Source organism: Corvus hawaiiensis, chromosome 6 (assembly GCF_020740725.1).
Source record: "Corvus hawaiiensis isolate bCorHaw1 chromosome 6, bCorHaw1.pri.cur, whole genome shotgun sequence".
Classification (NCBI taxonomy): domain Eukaryota; kingdom Metazoa; phylum Chordata; class Aves; order Passeriformes; family Corvidae; genus Corvus; species Corvus hawaiiensis.
Genome location: NC_063218.1, coordinates 57,815,907 through 57,835,260, shown reverse-complemented (window position 1 = coordinate 57,835,260; position 19,354 = coordinate 57,815,907). Strand labels below are relative to the sequence as shown.

At 39.9% G+C, this 19,354-nt stretch overlaps 2 protein-coding genes across 6 annotated transcripts in view; one reads left to right on the top strand and one right to left on the bottom strand.

Moving 5' to 3' along the window:
• The window catches only part of IMMP1L (inner mitochondrial membrane peptidase subunit 1), a 32,580-nt gene extending 20,289 nt beyond the window's left edge, over positions 1 to 12,291 (bottom strand). The window contains exons 1-2 of one of the 2 annotated variants that reach the window (XM_048307991.1): positions 12,211 to 12,235; positions 3,900 to 4,015 (exon numbers count right to left, since the gene is read on the bottom strand). The gene's annotated coding sequence lies outside the window, so the exon portion shown is untranslated. Of the gene's footprint in view, positions 1 to 3,899; positions 4,016 to 12,210 lie in introns of both variants that reach the window. The other variant, XM_048307990.1, reaches the window with a different exon arrangement.
• Positions 12,292 to 12,357: 66 nt separating this feature from the next.
• Positions 12,358 to 19,354, top strand: part of ELP4 (elongator acetyltransferase complex subunit 4) — a 136,687-nt gene continuing 129,690 nt past the window's right edge. For 2 of the 4 annotated variants that reach the window (XM_048307263.1, XM_048307260.1), the window contains exons 1-2: positions 12,358 to 12,532; positions 17,920 to 17,955. In XM_048307263.1, coding sequence (XP_048163220.1) covers positions 12,379 to 12,532; positions 17,920 to 17,955 — 190 coding nt within the window. In that variant the 5' untranslated portion in view covers positions 12,358 to 12,378. The other 2 variants (XM_048307261.1, XM_048307262.1) reach the window with 2 other exon arrangements.

The window sequence follows — 19,354 nt, the reverse complement described above, 5'->3', positions numbered from 1 at the left end:
ATTATGAAACTACAAACAACTGCTATACATCTCAGAAAATAAGTTTCAAAGTGATTGCAAGTGACTTCCTTTCAGATTTTGGATGGCACAAACTTAGGGATAGTTACCCTGAACATGTGTTTCCCTGTGATGTTTGCAAGTAGAATTGTGAGCTATTCAAGGAAACCCACGGTTCAGAGTGAGCTTTGCCTACTGCTAGAGCTCTCATGGTAAAAAACTAACCACAAGGACAGAATATGAGTGAAGAGCTCTCAAATTTTGTTCCCAGTTCTCTTAAAATAAAATTCTTAACTCCCAAGACATGGATTTCACCAATCCCCATTTATAAATGTAGTACAAAGGACTTTTTTTAAATGGTCAAGCTTATCAGATTTTATGATAATAACGAAAAAATTCTTAGCTTTATATAAAAGCTTTTGACTATTACTCAAGAAAGTTAATTTCAAATGAAGGCACATATATACCTGGATTATACAGTCTGACCCAGACAAGGTACCTCCTGGGGATTGGCAGGGTGTTTTAAATGTTAAGGTTCATCTTTAGACATCTAATATTCATTCCACAGAATAACTACAATCCTAAAAGTTTCCATGTAGTTTTAAGTAACAATTTCTAGTTAATAAGTGGTTGCAGCAAGAGCAAGTCCAGTAAAAAAAAACACCAGGAAAAACTAGTTTATTTTAAAAAAAACCACACAGAAATAATTAACTGGAGTGTCATTACAATATAATTGTTTCCTCAGAGAACTTCATATCAGTACATTTTTAAAACAATGTAATTTTGTTGATCCCAAGAAAGTAAACAGCTGAACAGTTTTCCACATCACACAATTTTAATACAAAGTACGATCAGCCGGCAACTCCACCAGATCGAACATAAGATCATTAAGCACAACAAAACAAATTATTTAAGTCACGGGCCCCTTGAAAACTTAATGGCTCTGTTGTATCAACATCCTTATTGCAGAACTAACGGCCTAAAACCTGTTGTAATTACTTCCAGGTACTACCTACTATCATATAGCAGGTAGCTGAAAAATTTATACTCAAGTAGACATTGGTTAAAAAAGGTCACACATCCATATTTATCACAGAGAACACAATTTGGTTATTTTACCAGAACTGTATAGTTTATCCCCCACAGCAAATAAAATGCAAAATGTAATTACTATTATCTTCTGTTCCCTTTTTCTTCCATAGCCTATGCTTTCATCACTTGGTTTTTTGTTTGTTTGTTTATAAAATTAATCACAGCTAGCAGGGTAGAAATCACTTTGAGCCTCATGAATGACATCCAAGAGATGGGAAAGGATTAGTTCTCAGTTGCTGCCAGTTATAGCACCAGGTGGCTTTTTCTGCAGTGAAGGTGTTACCGATAATCCCATTACATTGGTACTAAATCTTGCAGACATCAAAATTATCACCAAGGTTCCTTTTCATCCCATCCTTTCCAAATGACTGGAAGTCGCTTCACCTGAAAGAAGTCAAATCCACATGCAGCTGCTGTTTTAGCAGCCAGCGGACTCCCTGAGAATGCCAATCGTGATCCAATTTCGCTGTGCTGGTGGCCCCCTATTCCCTGTCCAATAATACATCTGTTAAAAAATCCTACAGCTACAAATCAAGTTTAATCCTACCAGGGACCTCATGTTGGTCTTGTCTTCCAAAAAGGCAGCAGGTTTTGCTGTCTATCTCTGCTAGTGTCTGGGGAATACTCTTTAAATCCCAGCTCTACTTAGAAGAATAAGCTAAGGATCACAAAACATGACCTCAAAAACCCTGATATGACTATATTCTGACCCAGAGGCATTCATTCTAGGTGAAGATTAGAACTTTGCATAATAAGATTACACAGCAAGTGAATGATATCAAGGGACTATCCATATGCAGCCGCCTGGTTTTCTATAGACAGCCTGTGCTCTGCAATATGCAGTGCAGACGAAACAGAGCTTGGGCTTTCTAGCTGAAATAAAATAGATTCACATAAATTAGTTGGCCATTTCCAGATTCCTAAATCCCCTATTACATCTTTTATTGACAGCTCCTGTGAGGATAGCACAAATGGTATTCTCTTTCTACTCTTTGCTTCTGTAACACTCACTCTGAGGGAAATGTACATAGGTTGTCTAGAAATTAACATCTTGTTTGCTGTAATCTTGGATTACAATTAACTGTACATAATAAAATTAGGAAATCAATGAGCAGATTTATCATTTCCAGAAAACCAATGGCATTGTGTAAGACAGTTTAACATATGGTGCTGAATTTTTTAATACAGGAAAATTGAAGTTGCAGCCACTGACAGTGTGACTAAACAAATCACTGGACTTGACACTAAATAGATTTTTCACTTTCATAAAAAATTTACAGTTGCATTTGCTTTGTATAATGCTTCCCAATTCTGGAATTTCATTGACTATGTAGGGAGAGATTATCAGTTTTTCCTTCCATAACAGAAACTCTTCTCCTAACATTGTCCACTTCTAACCAGACACATTTCTCTACAGATAACTTGCACCATCTCTTTCCCAGAGTTACTCTGAGAGTACTTTAAAAAGAAAAAGCCAAAAACCCAAATTAAAAACTGCACACTGAGTAGGCCATTTAAATATTTATGTTTGAGCTGTTATTCATATTAAACTATTATTTTAAAACCTCTGCATGAAATTGACGTTACATGTGCTAGAAGAGCAAAGGGTGTATATCTTGTTTACTAGGATTCTTCCCATATTAGATACACAATATACCAAATGCTTTAAATATTCTAATTACAATCTGAGGATTCTGAACACCTAAAGCAAAACAAAGAACAATTTTCAAAAGGTCCCTCTGTGCTGGGGATCAGACAGAACTTGGTTTTTATTTCCAGCTGTTGCTTTACTCTAGAAGAAACACTGGACTTGGTCCAGCAAATCTGAACAAGCTTGGTGATATTCTGGAAGAGATTACTTTTTTACACATTATCTCTACTAGGCACTGCCAGTTTGTCTCCAACAAGAGCTCCTTCATCTACTGATCTCAAGCTGACAAGGAGATTAATCCTGTAAACATGACACACATAACGCAATTTGCTGGTGTTAAATAAACAGAGACTACCATCATTTTTCAACAGATTTCAGGTACTTCTCACTAGTTCTATTGCCTTTGGGAAGCAGCTCCTAACACTTCCACAACCCTGGATAAAATGCCGTTTTAATGGCCAGATGCATTCCAAAGCTTCTCCTCTACAGCTCCACACACTCCTCTTTACTGAACAGTGAAATACAGATAGCTGAGCAAAGGCGTGGTCATGTACAGCAAGCCTGAGTCTCTGAGGGATGCCAAAATATTCACTTTACAGTCTTCTGCAACAAGGTCAAAGTCAGGACAAACACCAAAGGTCTGGCAGACACCACAGTCACCTTCCTGGTAACTGAGAAAAATGTACTATGCCTATGTCACAAGGGTAAAATAACTACATGTGTTGATCTTAAATTTCAGTATATTCACTTTCTTGAGACACAGACATATAAACATTGAAAATTCATTTCAGTTTAGTAAGACAAAGAGTTACAAGCCTAATTTTCACAATAGGCACTAAAAATCCACAACCCTACAGAACCTGAAGTTGCCCATGGCTCATGTGTCCCCTGCACTTCCCAGCTGACACATCTTGTAGAAACATGATTTTGGAAATACTACTCAAAGCAGTGAATAGAAGAGGGGTAAATAACTCCCCTATGCATTGAGAACTAAAAAAGCTTTTTACTTAAGATATTATGTCATTACAAAGAGGATGATTTGCTGATAAAAACCAGCAAACCCAACAAAAACACCACAAACAAAAACCCAAAACCCCTCCACATTTCAGTACACCATCAGCAAGACAATTTAGAAAAAATACAGTTGTCTCCATCTTACTGCCAATGTTGGTCTCAGAGAGAATGCCATCATTAGAGTAGTCCACAGTGGTTTAGGAACACAGAAAACACAGAAGTCACACAGTCTGAGATCTTCAAACAAACAGTAAATCAAACCTGACAGACAATTAAACCATAAACAAACCATTAAACATCTGAAAAATACAAAAGCAAAAAACAACAACAACGAATAAACAGTTTTAGCACTGTCAGAAAACAGCAATGAAGAATCCTTCTGTATGTTCATCAACACTCCCCAGTTATGAGCATCACCTTCTAAGGAAATAGCTTATGCACACTCTGCACTAAAAAATGCGTTAAAAAACAGGACAAAGGCAACACAGACAAGAGAGTGCTCAGTATTTACATTTTCAGGTTAGACCAGAAGAAAAATGCAAACCAAGTGCTTATCACTGTTACTATTCTGCAAAAATGTTGACCACCCAAACGGCTTTTTAGTTACAAAGTTCTAAATCCACACATGTACCTGGATTCAAGGACTTTTTTCAGAGCAAAATGGTACTTCATGAGAGTTTATGCAGTAAAAATAAACTGTAATCAGTATTTTTTCTCATTGCTCAATAAAACTTTATTAGTTATTTCTGAGCTGGTTTATGTGTAAAACACAACCTCTGTAAGGTCTTCTCCACTTAGAGATACAAGTATAAAAAAGTTCCAAACATCAATAGATGAGTGCAATGATATTCAGTCTAAGTTAATCCCCAGACATCCAAATCCATGAATAAAAATTCATCAGTTTTAAATACACTGAGCCTATTAAGCAAGAACAAAAGCATATGCACAAAAGAGCTTTTAATATATTTCAAAGCCCACAAGAGCCATGGTCTCATTAAAATTATAAATTACACAAACATGGAATAAAGATTCAAACTGCAGTGCAGCTAAGCAGATTACAGCAAACCCCGCGTTCCATATGATAACACACCATGGCCCTCCCAGATGGGGGCTTGGAACAAAAAGGCCATCACCGCAGCTAGGGAAAACCTCCTTGTGATCTCTGGTTTCTGTTCAGCAGATGACAGCCAAATAATATGTTGATTATTCTGTTTGTGCTGCTAAGCTTGTAAGATGGAATAAAAGCGATATGATCTATTGTGAACTCCATGCTAATGTGTTGCTCCACTCATAAATAATATACTGAATTTATTCTGAAACTATCTTTTTATCTGAGTTGCAGGTTTTAAATGCGTGAACTATAATAGAAAGCCAGCATAAGCTATTATTTAATTTGATGGTTTAAAGTAAAAGATACAGCTGACACAATAATAAATGTGAAAACTGACTACTTACTGAAGCAAATAAGTAGAGGTGCCTTTCTCCGGTTTAGCAAATGGTTCTATGCCGAGGTGCAGAGCACCTGCAAGACATGAGCACACTCCAGCCCCACAACCTGCACTCTCACTGATACCAAACACATCACCAAGCAGGGCCTATGTGTGGCTTATTTTACCACAGACATCCACCCCAAACATGAGTTTCAAATGAGGACGTAAGTACTTGTAAAACAGAAAAACAGTACAGAGATAATCACTGTATAACTCCACTAATATTCTGTCTCCCTGAATTGCCATCTTAAAAACTATTTAGGTTTTTAATAAGTGATCAGATTTTATTTCATCTAAATTTGCTCGTTTGGTTTGTTCCAAAAATACAGAATGTAGCTTGCCCTTTCTTCCATAATACATTGCTTTTCTAAAAGGAAAATCAGGGACTCGTCATACAACTCCTTTCACAGATATTTTGTGTTGCTAAGAAAATTGATGATATTCTTACAATTTAATGTTTATGAATTCCAGCTCTTTCATGCCAGAAATGTTAAAAATTCTATGAGAAAAATCACTGTGGCTTGGCAATAGCACGAGAACACCAAGATCAAACACTGCTTCACACTTCTTGGACCACTGGAAGCACAACTGAGAACAGGTGGAAGCATGAAACTCCAAGAATGTGCAACAATTTTCTCAGAAATATAAAAGATGGGTGTAAAAAACCAAGCTCCATTACCTTTATTCCTTTGCTAGGGACACAGTCACAGCTATAAATCACAGAAATATTGAAAACAATGCTACTGAAGAGACACACATGTACTAATAAGCCTTAGGGCTAAAACTTCAGATTAATTACTCCCTCATTGCAATGAAATAACACACATCTATTCTTTTCATACAAAACCAAGACAGGACTTCGAAACAATTGGTGATGCTCACGTTTCCAGCAACAACCACAACCTCAGGTTTGGGGCTTTGTTTTTATTTTTTTTTTAATTTTTAATTGTCCCATTTGCAAGACACCAAGTTATTCTGCAGTTACCAGATAGAGGATTGTTAGTTCTAGGACCTTGATAACAGTTTGGTTTCCCTCCATCTGGTTCAGTTTCTGCAGTTTTAAATGTTAATATATGTAAGAGGAATAAAAATAAATTATCTCTCAGAAAATGCAATAGAGTACCTGGGGGAAAAAAATGGCAGCCCTGCTCCCAGATACACGCTCTTGGAATGGGATTCTCACAAATACAGCATTCTAGCATGGAATTGGCAAGCTCAGTGTAGGAGATGGAAGCTGAATCCACTGAGATAAAGAATAATGATAATTTGCTAAAATACAGCCTGGCTTTTAAAAAAGTGCCAGATATTCAGTGCTTTCTGATGGTTTTTTTCACCAAAACATTATTCCAAATTTGAAACAATTAAGTTTCCCTAAGTAGCCAGTTGTGAATCTGGCTTTACAATGAGTTTTACTAGGTTGCTTGCTTGTCTTTTATCAAACTTTATAACTGACCTGAAAAATCTAAATTTTAATTCCTGACTACTTAAAGGCCAAAATGACTGTTTTCTTCATCTGCCTCTCAGAGACCTAATTAATTTACCATTCTGATCATATTATTTGAAGAGCAAGCAAGGCATCCCCTCTGTGCTCAACCCAGGTAGAGTTACACATCTCTACTGCATTATTTACTGCGGCACATCCTGGTTCACACCACACCCTGTGGACGGCCAGAGTGCTGTGAAAGCAGAGGAAAGTCCACTGAATCCATGTGAATGTACGGATGGCTCTGCAGGATCTTGTCCTCAGAGAAACCTGAGGGTTGTGCTCTTTTGTGAAGCCTCTGACCAAGATCACTACTTGGGAAAGACAGAAGCAGCAGCATCCTGACCTGGGGCAGGAAGTGCATCCCTACTCCCAGTGCTACCCAGCTCCTTCTAACACACCCACACTCAGTCCAGCCCGACCACTGCTCCCCTGTCTCTGTCAGACTAAAGAGTGAGTGCTTGATAAATCCAAGACGGGCAATGAAAGGGGACAAAACTGCTTGTTAGAGGATATGCCGCTATCTGAAGTTACTTCCACATGGGTGGTAGCTGAAAAATCAAGCTAGCATTCCTATCTGGAATATCTATGGAAGACAATAACCAGAAAACATTATTGGCTAGTACACTGGAAACCTGAGGTTCCATGTTTGTGGGTCTCACCAGGAAGTATGATAAATACAAGGAAAATAATCTCTATTAAATATAGCACTAATCTGTATGATGCTTATTAAAACACTAAGTTAAACTCATGATTCATTTTCAAGATTATTGTTCTGCAGGTTTCTGCAATATTATACCGCACAATTCTGAAATTACAGAAACATTAAATAACTCCTAAAATAATTTCTTGTCTTCAGCACATACTACTTTAATTCATGTCTCTTAATTTACTTCTATTTTTAAAGAGCTGTTTAAATTTGACACGGGTTTAAATTTTTTTCCTGTTGCTCAGGATACCCACAAGGATGCATTTAGGTAACATCCAGAGGCTTTCTGAATACGATCGTATCATGTTTTATATAATATCATACAACTGGCAAGTCCTAAACACTCCAACTAATTCTTTCGTTTGCCACAGACTGACTGGATAAGTAGTCTTTAAGATTTTTCACACTGAAAAAAACAGGTCTTTTGGTGTCAGAGCTGCCAGGATTAAACATTCTTTCCAGTTGTTGGCTCATGGCCTGAAGATCCTGCACTTTCAAACTTATCCCATTCTAGCCAGTTCAAAGATCAGGAAAATGAAGCCATCTTCTTTGCAGCCATAATCCACGACCCATGCTGTTAGATACTTAAGAACATCTCAAAAGCAAACTACCTTGTTTCAGCTCGCAGCAGGAGCTCAGCAGGGCACTGGGTCACATGACTGCAAACCCAGCCTAGTCAGGTGACTCAGTAGCTAATCTGATTTGGTGACTATAAAACTTTAATCAGTACAGTCTAATACCAGCACATTCCACAAATGATGAGCAAAGCAGCCTGGCGATGTAACAGCAAACACTAATAAGATTACTAATTAAAACTGCCACTAGGACGTGTTTTATAGTTCTCTATCCCACACATAAATCCAACAGAAAAGCATCACTGAAAACTGGTCGGGCAGACACATGGGTTTGAAATAAAATGGACTGGTGTTTTATTCCAAAACGAACAGCATTTTGTTCATTGTCACAGAAGGACAAGAGCATACATGAATCTTGTAAGGCACAATTAAAACCTAGCAAAACCAGTAATTTGAAACCAAAGACAACAGAACACATACATCAATAGCACCGTGTCGGTTGAGAAACACTGCCCACGCAATGCTGCTGGCGTTAACTGGAGGTCCCACGAGCCTACACGGGTAACCCACATGGTAAAGAGAGGCCATGGCAACTGTGCTCCTCTTATCAGCCACAAATACCCAAAGCACACTTCAAGGGCTGCTATTCTGGGGACAGCAGGATTTTCCCCAAATCTGTAGGCTACAGCTTTTGAAGAGAAATGTCAAACGTACTTGCAGATCAAATTCCGAACCATAACCTTTTCCCAGATGTTCTGATTGCTCTCACTCATCATTGTATTCCCTCCATCTTTTTTTCCTTAGGGAATTTTCACCCCAAATCCTCTTAATCCATCTTAGAATCTTCATTTTGCATAGACAAGTAGCTGAATTGGACCAGCAAGTGTACAAGAAGAGGAAAACAAGAGAGCTTGATTTCTCCATAGCACAGTTAGGATTTGCAGTAAAAATTGACATCACCATTTGACCAGGTCTACATGACAACATGTGAGCTGCGAGGAAGGAAAGTTGATTATTCTACAGTTTAAGACATCCCAATATAGACACAAATGTTTAAACCTCTCCATTCTCCAATGAGCTGAGTATGAACTGAGACAACTGTCCATTGCCACAGCTCAGCTGACAAGAAACAACTTCCTAAGGCACTTCCTGATCACTTGAAATCATTTCCACATTCCTTAGTTTCTCTGCATTTCCACTCCACCCGTAGAGCAGAAGTAGTAGGACTTATCTACCTCATAATGTGCATTTGAGGATGAGGGGTTTTTAGGGTAATGTCCAGAATTACAATTCCTGTGGTCTTGATTTCTGCCAGACAGCAGATCCTAGTGGGATCTTCTCCAATGACTGAAAATTCACCTTTCAAAATTGGACATGTGAATATAAGCAAAACTTCAGTATCATTCAAAAAGAGTGAAAAAGCTATTATTTTTCCTAAAAATGAAGCAGCATTGATTTAAAAATAATTAACTAAAAATAAATATGAAATTAAACTTCCATTAAATTAGTTCCTTCTCTATTTGTCTGAAATACAGGTAAAGTCAGATGTTGTAAGCAGTATTTTCATAAGCATATATTCACTTGGAAAGCTTTAATGTATTAAAATGCTAAAATTTGAAAAAAACCCCCACCTATTGAAAACCAGATCATTTCCACTCGCTTTCTAAATTAGTAGGAATTTAACTGCACCCATCATGTTAAAATGTGAGAGAGGAAAAATGAACATCACAAACAGAACTACTGCCATATTTTAGAAGTTCAGTTCTTGTACTGAAAAAATTGTATCCACTTCTCCATTATTTTGGTTATATATGAAACAGTCTGTCTTGTTGTAAGTTACAATGTAAGACACGGTTTCTCTACATTTGGAAGGATGTCTACCAAAAAAAAAATTGTAACAAAACTATCACTTTATTTAAAAATACATGATTCTGAAATAGCTACAAAGTTCACAGCTAGCAAGAGCTGGAAGGTTCGGCTGCCCCTCCCCACTGTGTGTTATCTGCCCTTTTCCATATAGCATCAGCTCGGCAGGATGACACAAAATACGGCTATTAAGAAAGTCGTTAGACAGTTCCAAGTCAGGTTAGTGACTCAATCAGCTCAAGCAGGGAACTGATAAGCACCAGGGTTTGCTGGACTGGAAACAGAGGAAGAGAAGGAAGTGACACTTCCTATTTTGCAGCCCTGACCCACTGTACCTGTTCCTGAGCCACTGAGATTTCCCGCAAACGTGCACTTTATCCAAGAAATACTAAAACTGGTAGGGGCACAAGCATTCCCATTTGCAAAATACTTTCATTATGTGGGCTCCAATAGAAAAGAGGGGGGGAAAAAAAAGAGAAAGAATTATTTAGCCTCCAATTTTAACTGCCCTGTAGGAAAATGAGGTAAAAAAAGTATAAAAAAAACCTTACGTGTCAGGCATGTAATGAGAAATGAAAGAACAAAAGAGAGGGCTCAGCCCTGGATGTACATTTACACCTATCCTGTGAAGTTAAGACAACCTATAATAGTGTAATTTTAAAAGAACTTTAAAAATTTTTAAAAAACAAACAAGGAAATACTTTGTGTTAATGAAGTAAGAAAAGAAAATGTACTGCTTGGAATGGGAAAAAACCATCACAGAGACTGAGTACATGGAGTTTATCACTTGATGCTGACAGGTAAGTAGTGACTTACCAAAGATATCCTTATTGGGTTATGAGCTTCTACAACAAAGGTCTCCAACAGATATCCTGCAATTGTGAAGTGTTACACACACCTGCAAGCACTCATACCTGAAATATTTAGGGTTTTGGGCTCCAGGATGACAGTACAGTGGCAGAGTCTACTGTGATATTCTAAAAGTGGAGACCTCTCTCTCTATGTTTCAGCCTCCTCACTCAGTTATACAGAATTTACACCACAGGATCCCACTGACAAAACCAGATTCCCAAATTCTTTTAAAAGAATTGTGAATTATGTTTGGGTCTTTATTTTGCTAGCCTTTCCTATTCCAGATAGTCACAACTCATTGGTCACGTATTACAGAAGTGAAATTAAACAGCTATATTTATTTCTTGCCATGTTTTCAAATGTCCTTTGATTTTCTCCTCTACAGACAGATACTTCTAACTTTCACTAAACAAGAATCTATATTTAAAATTAAACATTATTCAGTATTTTACAGTTTACCAGCAAATACAGGACATTATGACAACCTCTTGACACTTCTGATAGAAGATCTAAAACTGTCCACTGCTTAACAAGTAAAGAAGCTTGGCCAGCAGCAAAAAAAAGCCATTTCATCAGCTAGGGAAACATAATACTGAAGCTTCATGCTTGAATTGGATATGAAGGGAAAACTCTGAGGTTCAGGACTGCCCACATATTGTTGCTCTTTCATGCTGCTCATATTTAACATGAGGATTTTTTTTCCCTCAATTAAGAAGAGACTCAAGAACAACAGGTGCTCAAAATTTTGGCTTAGAACGACAGTAAACATTATTCATTGAAATTAAAGTGTGAGAGTGAGGGATGTAGTGGCTAAAGCTTCGTTTTTATATTCTGCTGTGTACAAATGTCTTCAAGTAGCTTGGGATGCATCTGAATCACCAACAGATGAAAAACAAATATAAAAATACTTGTGATAGTGGCTGTTCTGAGAGGGGCTTCCCTTGCATTCAGACTACCAAAACAGAAAGCGTTGACTGACAAAGCAAGCATACTAGAATTTGTCAAAGCATTTTAATGTCCAACTTTTTCTACCACACGTCTTGGTCCAGGGCCATCACACTGATGCAAGATCTTGCTCCCAAATTAAGGTATTAAACCACACACTTACTACAGGTTCGCGGCCATGTACAAACAAGACAGGGACCCCAAGAATACTCACATATTATGTTACACGCAGTTACGTAAATACGTTTTACAAGTACTTTTCCCTTCCAGGGTCTGATGCCGCCAGTGCGGCGCCAGGCGAGCCTGTCCGCTCCCGGCCCGCTGCGCTCCCGGCCCTACGGACACCTCGGGCATCTGCGGAACCAGGGGGGTGTCCCCTCCGCAGCACCCGCGCCACACTCCCCGCACCGGTCCGTGCCCGCTGCCGGTCCCCTCAGCCCCGGACAAAGAGCTGCGGTGTCCCTCAGCCGCCCCAGACAAAGCTCCGGTGCCCCCCAGGTGCCCCAGCCCATCCGCACCCCCGGCCCCGCTCTCACCTCCCCGCTCGCTGCCGGGCGCCTCAGCCCTTCCCCGCCCGCCGGCCCGGCACGTGCCAACAACGCGGGCTCCTATTGGGCAGGGGTTCCCCTAACCGCTCTCCCATTGGCGGAGCGCGGGCCCGGCCCTCCCGGCGCGCCCGGCCGCGGTCGCTGCCCGGGCCCGACATGGCGGCGGCCGGCGGGGCGCGGGGTTGCACCAGCTTCCAGCGCAGGCCCGGGGCCGGCCCCCGCCCGCCCGCCGTCCCGGGCACTCGGCCCTCGGTGCGCCACGGGCAGCTGCTGCTCTCCAGCGGGCTGCCCTCCCTGGACTGTGTTCTAGGTTGGTGGGAGCGGGACTGGGACTCGGTGCTGCCCCCCCTCCGCCCCGCCGCCCTCCCCTTTGCCAGGCCCTGCCTGCCCTCGCCTCCCGTAACCCCGCGGCTGCTCCCGCAGGCTTTTCCTTCCTCCCCACAGTCCCTGGGATTGGGGGGAGGCTGGGAGGGGGAAGGAGGACGGGGCAAGGCAGGATGTGTTTCCCGCCTTGAGCTTGCGGAGGTGCGGATAGCCGTGTGCAGTGCACGGCCATCGCTCTGAGCAGCCTTGCTGGAGTGCAGACCTGCTCCGTAAATTGACTTGGCAGCACATTGCTGGCGCGTTTCACACTGTCACGGGGAGGGCTGGGAGGGTTTCGGCTTGGAAAACCATGTGTGCTGGATTAACGCGTGCCTGAACGCCGGGTAGTTCGGGTTCTCCGGTGGGGCAGTTGTTGGAATGTGTTGGGATTCTCAGTGTGTCTTTTCTGTCTTGCTTGCCACAGGTACATCATTAAAGTGCCCCACTAAGATAAGTTGCACTGGTGTGACGCTGTTTTTACTACCTGTGGATCTGCCTTTGCCTGCTGTCAGTGTCAGGGTGTGAGATGGTCCCGTGGACTCATCTGTTGTGACTGTTGCTGTGTTATCGGTGGCATGAACTGGCACTTCCACGTGGATTGGGAACTAACTCATTTTGCTGGTATAAACAGCGTGGTTTATCTGTATGCACCAGGGCTATGTGATCCTTTAACTCTTCACACAGTTGCAATGCATCTTTAGTGTACATACATGAGACTTCTAGGTGAGAATGGTCTGATTTTATTCATTCATCCTTGGAATACACAGAATGCACCACTTTTCTCTCTAAGGATATTCCATATGAGTAATGATAATATAAAAGTTGTATCCATTGTATAAAGAACATTTTGCAGCCTGTGTATCACCTTTTTGTGTGTGTCTGCGCTTTCATTAGGGATTAGAGTCATTGTGGAGAAAGCTCTTCCTGCTCGAGAGAGAAATATTTCATTAAGTGAGTGTAATTTGTGAAGCCTTTTAATTGCATGAAAAGAAGATTTGCATTAAATATTCCAGTTCATATTTCCTTTTAGAAACAGTGGATTTTGCACAGCATGGCTCAGAGGATGTAGATAGCTCCCGTGGTGGCAGTCTCCTAAAATACTAGGCACCTGCTAACACAATTAGTGGTTTGTTATGGAAACTGAGGACGCTTCCAATAAACTCAGGATCTCTTCTACATTTTCCTTGTATTTTAAATATTTAATCATTTCCTGAGCTTACTAATATTTATACTTGAACATGAAGGAAATTCCTTGCCCTTAGGAACAGCAACTTTTGAAAATACTTTTAGATGTTTTTTGGGTTGTGACATCTCTGAAAACCTGGATTCTACGTTCCTATGTTAAACCTTGGGTAACCTCCTAACCCTTAAGTCACTGATTTTCGGAGTCTGAGTGGGTAGGCCGGGAAAGACTCTTGCTAGGCATGCTGACTATAATAAAGTTTCCACTGCTGCCAGGTATTAGGCATTGTTGGAACAGAACTCCAGCTAGGTGAACCTGTACAGAATCACTGATTCTGAAGACTGAGGAGGGATCTCAAGAATTCGTTCTCTGCAGCCTTAAAGGGGCTCAGCACTGAATTCAGAGTTGCTTGCTCAGGGCTTTGTCAAGTGGAGTCTTGAAAATTTGCAATGATAGAGATTTTGCAGCATCTCAGGATAACCCAGTCCAATGCTTAATTATATTTGTAGGGAATTTTCTTTTTCCTTGTATCCACTGGGAATCTCTCCTGTTTCAGCTCCCATTTGTTGTTTGTTGCCCTCCCACTGCACCTCAGTAAAGAACTCAGCTGTCTGTCAGTAGCTTCTCTTGGGTACCAGCCCATGGCCTTTGGGTTTTCCTCTCTTCTCCAGGCTGAGCAAGCCACTTCCTTCAGCCACTTCTCTTGAATAATTTCCCCCATTTTCATTCCCCTCCGTGGACTCATTTCAGTTTATCTTTATTCTTTCTTGGACTGAGGGGCTCAAAGTCATCTGGACCTCGTGTTCCAAGTGCAATCTAGTGAGTGCTGAGTAAAGGGGAACATCCTTTGCGCATGTGACGGAGCCTCTGATGGTGCAGCCCACTGTGCTGGTGACTCTACAAGTGTTGACTTGGTCTGCTTTGTGTCCTTTTTCTGTGTGTGGAAATGCTTCATAATTGTGTTGCAAAATGCTGTTTATGTGTTTCTTAAAGAATGCTGTTACTTTTCTTCTTTTGTCTTGCCCACTAGCCATTAAATAATTGACTGTAAAAATATTTAATTTTGATTGTCCAGAAACTGAGGACAATCCTTTTTTTTTGTATAAATTCCCAATGGAAGTTACTAGGAACTCTTTTAGTCTGGTATTTTCATAGACATATTTTGTAACAGTCACCAGGCAGTCTTCTAGATCTCTTGCTTGGGCTTGAATTTAAGTTTGCTTTGTTCAGAATCTGTAGCCCAGATACAGAATTATTTGCCAGACGTGAAGATACAGCTTATGAGTAAGGGAAAGCATGGTGTTATCACACACAGGTCTAATGAGGAGCTTCTGAAGAGAGGAAAAGGCAGAGAATACAAGGAGTTTCTTTCACCCTACAGCTGCTGGCTGATTGTTGCATTGTTGTTGGTCGCTCTAAAGAAGTGCATTTCCTTTGCAAGAGAAGTGGTAGATAAGTGCTGTATTTCAAATGCTGTGTTACTATTAGGGCACTCTGCACTTCCAGACTTTATGTTCAAGTTTACTTTCAGGGTTTATGGACCATATATGCCTGATTTGTGCCAGAGCAGTTCTCTGTAATGAGCTGCAACTATTGTGTAGTACAACCATCACATGCCTGGTATTGAATGTTTTGTTTCAGGCTGCTTGAAAAAAGGTCAGGGATATGCTTTGAAAACAATCTGGACACTTCTCAACTTGCAAAGTTTGTTGTGCTTCTGTCCATAGGATCTTAAATCTCTTTGCTGTAAGTAGCAATGTGGAAAGTTACAAGTCTTGCTTAGATGTTTATATACACTACTGCCTTAGATACTGGCCAAGAAAAATTCAAATAGTGAAATTAGGAAGAATAGCAAGTTCACAGCAGCTTTCTTGGGAAACGTAAAGATTTTGTCTCTCCTTTTGATTCCATCAGCGTTCCTGCTGTTTTTTTCCTGTTGTCTGTCTTTTGTTTAATTTACTAGTATTGTTGCTCATTGTAATATGAATATGTAACCATGGTAACTGCAATAGTTTTGCATTCCCTCTAATAGAAGACACTTGTTCAAACCACTCACTACATCTGATAATGTAAAGACAATTCTCTGACCTGAGTTTGCCTTTAGCAACCAGGGTATGTGTACATATGTCGCAGCTCTGGCTTGTAGAAACAGTACCATTGATGATCTGAAAATACAGCTTGAGAGAATTTTGGCTGCACCGTTTGACAAACAGATTCTCTCTTGTACAAGCACTGTAAAAGCAGAAGAGACACTACTTCTGTCGTGGCTACAAGGGAACTTTCTTATAACCAAGGTTTTTAAGTCCTTTTTGCCATGAGCTAATACAATACTTATGGCTGCTTTAATCATATTTTCTATGTCAACCTAGGATTTAGTAAAATCTCAAAATTTGGAGCTATTCTTTACTATGGGCTGTATAGAGCGTGTGCTAATTTTAAACAACTGTTGTTAGTAACCCATGAGTTCTGTCTCCCTGAACAATTAAATGCAGTGAATATCGGAAGCATACTTTGTATCAAACATCAGTATGATTTCAGATTTTGGTCTTTTTTTTTTTCCTTTCCCCTGTAGTACATCTTCTGAGGTCATTTACATTTATCTCCTGAATAAATAAGTGGAACAAAAATCATTGGTTTAGAACATGGGGATTCCATGAGTGATTCCAACTTTCTGATAAACAGCAGTTAAAATAGTTTGGGTTTTTTTAAATGTCTAGGAAATGCTTGATTACCTGGTAAGATTGCTGTAGATATTGAGGCATTTGTACATCTTGACTCAGGAGTTTAACTTGAAACATCTGCTTCTCTTTAACTATGAAATTAGTAGCTGACAACACTTTCACTGCCATGTACTGCTCAAATTGTGGTGCATCATGGCATGATGGCGAAGCGATCCTGTTCTGGTTTTAATTCAGGTGCTGTTATGTGGCAATATTAGCTCTTTTTGGCCTACAGGAGAGCAGTTTGTTTTTTCTCTTCCTTCTGGGTATATGTCAATATTACAGGTACTGCAGACGTTTGTGGTCCCACTAGCAGAGCTAAAGATTAAGAAGTTGATCCAACTCATACTGGAATCAGTTTCTAGTGAAGTTTAACAAGCTCTTAAAGTGTATAAAATGAAAGATCCTGTTCACTAGAGTCCATCTGTGCAGTCCAGAACTGACTTCTGGAGCTTTGGATACTGTGCTGATGGGATTCAGTTTGCTCCTAACTTGCTTTTAAATCAGTACAAAATTGCAGATGACATCCTGCAGTTTCCATGCAAAACACTTCAGTAGGCTACTTGCATATGGCCATCTGAACACTTCCAGGGAGTTTTAGCTTTCCTGTCACAGTCTTATGTAATTCTTAAACAAAATAGTCTGATTTCAGGTTATTCCACTATTGCAATTCTTGGAATTCAGATTATAAACCAGCGTACTCTTTCCCTAAAATAAAACACGAGTTCTTCTTTCACTGTCTTTGTAAAGGAATTCATGGAGTTGTTATTATGTCCAAGACCTACTATAAAAGACGTTAATGTCTTCAACAGCGTATGTTTTCTCATAGTGTGTGTTGTGACGTGTATGATCTGTCAGTCCAGGTTTCACTGGGTGAAGTCCTACCTGTCTTGCTGCTGTGTCAGTTTTCAGCAGTAACATAAAAAGCAGTGGAGCCAGGATTTTGCCTCGAAGACTTGGGTGGGAATTTGCTAAAATCTACTAAAATATTAGTAGGTCAGTTTGCTTACATCCTTCTTGATACAAAGGAACATCATATGATAGTGATTAATATTAATTTAATTTGGAGACTGTTTACTTGCTTGAGTCATCTCAGCAAAAATCTGCTGGCTCAGACCATACATCGCCACTGTAGTACTTGAGTGTGGTTGCGTAGAGCTCTGCAGGATCTTTTTACCACAAGGATGATAGTACAGTATATTGTGAAAGTAATTGTAATGTGCAGTATATAATTACATGTAATGTATAATTATTTCATAATAGAGAATTGTAGTAAGTATTGCAAAGGTAATTAAAATGTTGTTCACTTTTATATTTTTAAATTCCCCGTTATCACCTTTCTTTGACTTATAGACTAAGAAAAGTTAATTGTTCTCTAACACAGTATTAAAATATAGTCTTACTTTGTTCTTCATTTTGTTTTGTTTCCAGGTGGAGGCGTAGCTGTTGGAACCCTTCTTCTTCTTGGTTAGTATAGAATATATAGATATTTAAAGCCATATTCTGAAGCGTTTCACTCTTTATTGTATTCATTAAACAACCTCTCTTTTCACAGTTTTTTGAGTCAGATTTTAAGAAAGTATAACTCTCAGGTTCCTTCACTTTGTCTAGCCTACAGAATGGACTATTGTCTATCTCAAGAATTACTGGAGGTGAATCAAAAACTTAATTTTAGACAGGCTTGAGCACCCACAAAGAGTACCCCAGAATTCTGTTTGAAGGCAGGGCACATTTCAGGTTTTATTATTATTCAAGTTGAGCACATTTCAGGACTTATTAGCAAAATACACAAACTAGTTAAGATTTTGTAAACTGCTGTTAGATTCAGACTGTTTATCATCACAAGTTTGGCTATCTGAGGAAGATGTGCAATGCAGAATCTTGTAATCTCTTGGCTGCTAGAATCAGCTGAGAGAAAGGTGATGAAGCCTGCTTTCTGTCAGGGTGTGGGTGAGGGGACCATGTCTCCATTGCAGCTGAGGTGCCCAGCTTTCCTCTCTGTTTGATTGAGTTGACACAAAACCAGCAGAAAAAATGAAGAATTCTTGTATTAATCTTCATCCAGAAGGAGCACTGGAATCTCCTGACTCTCATAATTGAGAACAGTGACTAGATTTCAGCCTTGCCTAGGGACAGAGCAGACTGACACATGCCTGGGTGATTTGGGTGGTTTCAAAATTAGGTCTGTAGAGTGTTTTAAGAGCTTGCTGGTGAAGTGTTAGGACCATTAGAGTTTGTGAGAACTGGTAGAGGACACTGAAGGAGAGAAAGAACTGGAAGATTGTAAAATACAGCTTCTGGTTTTGGGTGCTGCTGGAGCAGACACTGGATGGCAGGCCTTGAGCTATGGCTCAAAAGAAAACAGAGATTGTGATGGATTGACCTTGACTAGACACCAGATGCCCATCAAGCTGCTCTATCACTCAGCTGGACAAGGGAGAGAAAAATCTTTCCCATTATACCCCTCCTGATGTTCTGAAGTAGGCTCTTCACTTCCAAGAAGTTGAGTCTCCTGGTCACTTGGAAGTATTTCTAGTAGTACTGTTTAGAATTCCTTGGCATGAAATTTATGCAAAGGCAAAAAGGTCATGTCTCTAGTAATAGGCACCAATAGCAGCTCTTCAGAGTGTGGCTTTTCAGCCTTGAGACAGATTTAATCAGTAATTTTCATTCATTTTCTTAAAGGGATGAAAACGTTGTGGTCCTAATATTTTATCTGTGTTTACTTTCCCTGTGGAAAGACAAGCATCGCTTGGGAGACTGAATTTGTATCCAGAATTTTGGTTACATATTTTGAATTGTTACAATTCAAAAATTGGTCTTAACACTAAAGAACAACAGTGAGATTTGGGAAAACTTACTTGAA